Raw genomic sequence first — 6,626 nt, forward strand, 5'->3', positions numbered from 1 at the left:
AAGTAATCAAAGACATTAAAGCTTCATGAGTATGCAAGACTGAACTTACACATGCAAATAGAGTTAGTTCATCTTCATCGTCGTAAAAACTGGAATTCTTCCTTCCACTGACAATTTCCAATATCAACACTCCAAAGCTGTAGACATCTGATTTTTCTGAGAATCTTCCATGCATTGCATATTCAGGGGACATGTAACCACTGCATAACATATAAAAAAAGAGACCCAATAACTAATCAAGTCATTTCATCCATGACATAATTATGGAAGCAATCCAAACTTACTATGTGGCAACAACTCTTATAGTGTTGGCCTGATCTTGATTTCCTCCGAATATCCTCGCCATGACAAAATCTAAAATTTTTGGGCTTAGGTGTTCATCCAAAATCTGAAAGGTAGGGGTTATAAGGTATACAAACACACTACCCTCCCCAGAACTCAGGTCGGGGTTATAAGGTCTACGAACACACTACCCTCCCCAGAATCCCACTTGTAGAATTTTACGAGGTTTGTCGTTGTTGTTGTTAGCTAGTTCTTTATTACTACTAATTCCTCTGTTTTATCATATAGGATATCTATGGATAATGGTGATAAAAGTTGGATGAATCTCCTGAGATGGACGGATGAGTATATCCGTGGAGTGAATGATTTTCTTGATAAGGCATTTGAGCGAGCCGCCCAAGGAAATGAAATATTATGCCCTTGCAAAAAGTGCATGAATCTCTATTGGTATTATAGAAATGTGGTGGAGGATCATTTGGTTGTTCATGGATTTGTTGATGGTTATACCAAATGGGTTTTCCACAGGGAAGGATTTTCCTCGAGAAATACACCTCATCCAAGCAATGATGATGAAGGTTCTACCATGTGTGACGATATTGATGGACTACTTCATGATACATTTAGAAATATAGAGGTTCAGGCAGGGGATGAAGAAGGAGTTGGGGAAAGACTATCTGAAGATGCAAAGAAGTTTTTCAAATTGTTGGAGGAAGGAAAACAAGAGTTATATCCGGGGTGTGAAAATTTCAGCAAGCTGAGTTTCACTATTCGACTGTACTTGCTTAAATCCTTGCATGGGTTGAGCAATATGGCTTTCTCCGATTTGTTAGAGTTGATAAAAGAGGCATTTCCCTTTGCTCAGGTACCAGAATCTTTCAACAAGGCTAGAAACATGATAACAGATTTGGGTCTTCATTACGAAAAAATACATGCATGCCCTAATGATTGCATGTTATTTTGGAAAGAAAATGCGAATGCCGAGAATTGCTCTATTTGTGGGTCTTCAAGATGGAAGAGTGGTGGTCCTTTGACTAAAGCAAGCTCTAAAATCCCTGCAAAGGTTTTAAGGTACTTTCCTTTAAAGCCTAGGCTTCAGAGGATATTCATGTGTCCTGAAACGGCTGCTGCAATGAGATGGCATGCTAATGAACGACCCAATGATGGGAACATAAGACATCCTGCTGATGGGGAAGCTTGGAAGGCTTTTGATTCTTTGCACCCAGACTTCTCTAGAGATGCTAGGAATGTTAGATTGGGTCTTTCAAGTGATGGTTTCAACCCGTTTCGGACGATGAGCATTTCTCATAGCACGTGGCCTGTTATGTTAATGAACTATAATTTATCACCGTGGATTTGCATGAAGCCAGAGTATATAATGTTGTCTATGATCATTCCAGGTCCATCATCTCCAGGAAATGATATAGATGTGTACCTACGACCATTAATTGAAGAATTGAAGGAACTATGGGAAACTGGGATAGACACATTTGATGCTGAAACCAACCAAACTTTCCGAATGCGTGCTGCCTTAATGTGGACAGTTAGTGACTTTCCAGCATTAGCAATGCTTTCAGGATGGAGCACTAAGGGGAGATTGGCATGCCCCACTTGCAATTATGACACATGTTCTCAATATCTCAAACATAGTCATAAGATGTGTTACTTGGGCCATCGAAGATTTTTGCCTCGTGATCATCCATTCCGACGAGATAAGAAGTCTTTTGATGGTAAGGAGGAGCATAGACCTGCACCTGCTCCATTGTCGGGTGAAGAAGTGTTTGAAGAGCTGCTTGAATTCAACAATATCTTTGGAAAGAGAGCTAAAAAAAGGCCTCGGAGTGATAAGGGTCCGTGGAAAAAGAGATCCATTTTTTTCGAATTGCCATATTGGGTGCATAACAAATTGAGGCACAATCTTGATGTGATGCACATCGAGAAAAACATATGTGATAGTTTGCTTGGGACTTTATTAGAAATAGATGGAAAATCAAAGGATCATGAAAAATCTCGCTATGACTTACAAGAAATGGGGATACGAAAGGAGCTGCAACCAAGAATAAATAATGATGGAACTATAAGTTTGGCTAAATCTTGTTTCTACATGGAACCAAAACAGAAAAGTTTGTTTTGTACTGTCATGAAAAATGCTAAATTACCAAAAGGGTGTGCTTCGAATATTTCAGAACGCGTGCAAGTGAAGGAGATGAAAATATCAGGGTACAAGAGTCATGACGCCCATTTTATAATGCATTACTTGCTCCAGGTTGCTGTTAGAAAAGTGTTGCCCAAGAATGTTTCATTGGCCTTGATTAGGTTGGGAAATTTCTTTAGAGCTATATGTAGCAAGGTCATAAGGCGAAAAAATCTTGAAACAATGCAGTCTGAAATTGTTGAAATAACATGTGAGCTTGAAAAGATTTTCCATCCAACATTTTTTGACATAATGCCACATTTGCCTATTCATTTGGTGAATGAAATTAAGCTTGGGGGTCCGGCTCATCTTCGTTGGATGTATCCCATTGAGAGGAACCTATGTAAGTACAAGGCCTTTGTACGTAATCGATCTAGTCCAGAAGCGTCAATAGCAGAGGGGTTTTTGGCCGATGAGTGCTTGACTTTTTGTTCGAGATATCTACATGATGGCGTGAAGACAAAATTTAGTAGGTACCAAACTGTGGATGATGAGTGCTCTCAAAATTTGTCACCTATATTCCCTAATATAGGCCATCCAATTGGAAGTAAGAAAAAAAATACTTTTCTCATGGATTCGCAGTTATGCTTTGAAGCACATCGATATGCTCTGTTCAATACTGGAGATGAACAAATGGAAAAGTTTATCGAGTAAGATAAATTATATTAATATTTATATTTTTATATAATTTTTTCTTTATTATATGATTAAACTTGAAATGTTCTTGATTGCAGGGAACATAAGAATTTAATTGTTAATCATAGTAGATCAAATGCATGGGTAAGAGCGAGGGATCATAGTCGGGAATTCAGCAATTGGTTTAAAGAAAAAGTTAAAAATATTGTATTGCCAGATTATTTAAGATGGCTAGCCAACGGACCTAATATAGTAGCCAAAAGATATACGGGATATTTTATTAATGGATACCAATTTCATACTAAAGAACGGGATTCCCGAGGGAAGACTCAAAATAGTGGAGTGACTTTATCGGCAACATCAGATAGTTTTGCTAGTGCTAGGGACCAAAATCCCATCGATGGCGAGGTTATCTATTATGGAGCGATTAAGGATATCATTGAGATTGATTATTGGGGTTCTTTTAGTGTTGTACTGTTTAGATGTGATTGGTTTCGTAATGAAATAGATGATTATGGGTTAACTCGGGTGTACTTCAATAGATTATGTAGTACAGATGACCCTTTTGTGTTGGCATCACAAGTTTATCAAGTTTTTTATGTGGAGGATCCAATTGAGAAAGATGTTTATTATGCAAGGAGTAAAGTACCTGTTGATTTGTATGATCTGGAGGAAGAAAATTGTCCCAATATTGGAGACACATTTTGGCGGGAACCTAATAATGACATTGGTTCCTCATCTATATTGCTTGATGATGACGTTAGATGGTCAAGAGAAGATGTACCCATTGATATCATTGATATTCCATCTCATGCACAAAATTCACATGATACAATTGGGGAAACATCGGAGGAGGAGGATGGGTTTGATGGTACCGACTGGGACTGGATGGAAGCAGATGATTAAATAACAAAATTATGAAATTCTTTTAAGTTAATTCTTTTTTGAGTGAGTGATAATGGTTTTTTTGTTTATAAATATTTTAGGATTATTTTTATTTATATCATTTAGAAAATTATTCTGACATGCTTCAATTTTGCAGGATTTGAGAGAAATTTCGGATACTTTTGTTCAGTTGTTGAGGCCCGTCCCTTCTCCCACGTCCTCTTTGATTTAGTTGGTAATTTCTATCCTCCATGAAATTATAGCAATATTATAGCTAATATAAATGATATTTGGCCGTCACTCTCACGCGGAATGGCTTAGTTCATTCACATTATTTATTCAACTGACATCCATTTATCTGCTCCCTATCATTTAGGTTACTTGTGTTCTTTCCTCCGTTGGATGATAAGGGCTTAGAATTTTGGTTGGAGGGTTCAGTTGAAACAATGAGGGTTTTATTTGTGTGATATGATTCTGATTTGGTATGTATGACTGTATGTGTATATCACTTTCACACTCAATTTAAGTGGATTCTTGTCTGTTTTGTTCTATTTGAGCACTTTAGAAGCTCAAAGCCACAAACTCAATCAGAAATTCATCTTTGATTTCTGGGATTGGTTGAGTTTGAATCGACTTGAGGGTGTTATTGCTTTGTGGACTGAAATTTGTGTTAGTTGAAGTGTATTGGCATAGCACCATTTGCCATTTCAAGCTTACTGTTTTACTGTTCATAAGTAAAAGTCAACTGACTTTTTTGGACCATTTGTAGAACAAGATTGAATCCTTTGGACCTAGTTAATAACACCAAGTAAATAGTCAGGTCGACTATAGTGATTGAGGTGTGAAAAGCACGTAGTTGGAACGAGAGTGTGTTACGGCTTTGCAGTTGTGTTATTTTAAAATCATATAGTATGAACCTTTATTTTTTATATACAATAAGGTGGTGGTGCAGCTCCCTATTCCAGGGGTTCATATATAAAACCAAAGGGGTTCATATATAAGTCTCATGCATCTTCTCATCTTTAACTCATAAAAATCCTCCCTTCTCTCTTATACTATATACTTCTCTTGTCAAAAATTACTAAAAAATGCGGATGAGTTGCAATGGTTGTAGAGTTCTTCGAAAAGGCTGCAGCGAAAGTTGTAGTATACGGCCATATCTTCAATGGATCAAGACTCCTGAGTCTCAATCCAACGCTACTGTTTTCCTAGCTAAGTTTTACGGCCGGGCTGGCCTTATGAATCTTATTAACGCCGGCCCTGATCATCTCCGTCCTGGTAAATAACTGTTCTTGACAAAGCACCATATTTCAGTTGGTATTGGCATAGCACCGTATTTCTATATTGCTGAATGGAAGAAAACTGTTTAGTCTTTAATATTTTGCTGCTATAGTTGTGCCATTTCAGTCCAGAATTCCTGCAGAGCTAGAATTTGCATCAGTTAGCTGCAAATTTCTGCAGAGAAAGAACTCAATTTGGGACAGTATTTGACAGCAAATTTCTGCATTAAACATCAGTTCTCTGTGCACTAAGAATTCTAAATTCTGTACAATGAGCAGTTGAAGTTTGTCACTGTTTGTGGTAAAGTTGAGTAAATTGATAGCTGAAATTCTCCTATTCTTTGTTGTACTTCTTAACTGCTTGTACTTTTCTATGTGTTCTTTACTGGTTTGGTAGAACTGGTTCATAGCTATTGAGAGTTTTGAAGTTTGGTTAACATCTGTTGTTTGCTTCTGAGTTTTGAGGTAAGATTCTTGAGATTGGACTGGTCTTGAGGTGAATGGAAACTAAAGTTTTACACCAGTTTGAGGAAGCTGCTGATTGCTACCAGTTTCTGTTCACTTTAGAGCTTAATTCTAGGTAGATTTTGATTGAAATCCTTATAATTTGAGGTTCTGCAGTTTCAGATAAGTTCCTGCACGGTTCACCAAAAATTCAGTTTGTATAGCCAGCAGCAGCATTATGTTAAGAATTAGCCCAAAGATAGTCATTGACTTGATGTTTCTTTTCTTGAATGACTTGATGTGTCTTTCTTGTTTAAAGGCTAACCTATATTGTGTTTGCTTTTCAGAATCTGAAAAATATTTGAATAGTCATGAATCAAGAAGGGTGCTCAAGCAAAAATAAGAAAATATCCAACCGCATTCCAGCTGGATCACTTGCATCTTTGCGAAATCAAAGGGTTTCGTCATTGACAACAAAAAGAACCTTCCAAGCTACAAGGTCAAATGCAAATGAAGAACGACAATCAGAAGGTGGATTACCTTCATCTTTGCGAAACCAAAAGGTTTCGTTGTTGACAACAAAAACAACCTTGAAAGCTCTAAGGTCAAATGCAAATGAAGAACGACAATCCGAAGGTGGATCTCAATTAAAAGAACAAGTGCAGCAAGTGCCACAGAATTGCACCTCTTCAGCAACACAAGGAGTACATGAACAAGTGCAACAAGCGAATATGGATTCCATCACTCCTGCATCACAGGGAGTACATGAACGATCTGATGATTCTACCACTCATGAAGTAGCTGAACAAATTGAGAAACAAGGCAAATATATATAAATTTTAATCATAAACTTAACTAAAAAATAGTGACTACTGATTATCTTGTTTGTAACTATTGTAGGCCCCTCC

The 6,626-nt window shown here is 37.4% G+C and overlaps 1 protein-coding gene across 1 annotated transcript; it reads left to right on the plus strand.

Moving 5' to 3' along the window:
• Window positions 1–577: 577 nt before the first annotated feature.
• Window positions 578–4,015, plus strand: LOC109207583. Its single transcript, XM_019370521.1, has 2 exons — window positions 578–3,123; window positions 3,208–4,015. Exons 1-2 carry the CDS (start codon window positions 578–580, stop codon window positions 4,013–4,015), a joined length of 3,354 nt encoding a protein of 1,117 aa, XP_019226066.1.
• The last annotated feature ends 2,611 nt before the right edge of the window (window positions 4,016–6,626 follow it).

The sequence above is a fragment of the Nicotiana attenuata genome, unplaced genomic scaffold (genome assembly GCF_001879085.1).
Source record: "Nicotiana attenuata strain UT unplaced genomic scaffold, NIATTr2, whole genome shotgun sequence".
Lineage (NCBI taxonomy): Eukaryota > Viridiplantae > Streptophyta > Magnoliopsida > Solanales > Solanaceae > Nicotiana > Nicotiana attenuata.

Coding starts and splice junctions, on each gene's coding strand:
- LOC109207583 (XM_019370521.1), top strand. CDS start 578: ATGGATAATGGTGATAAAAGTTGGATGAATCTCCTGAGATGGACGGAT. Junction 3,124..3,207: donor CAAATGGAAAAGTTTATCGA/GTAAGATAAATT, acceptor TCTTGATTGCAG/GGAACATAAGAATTTAATTG.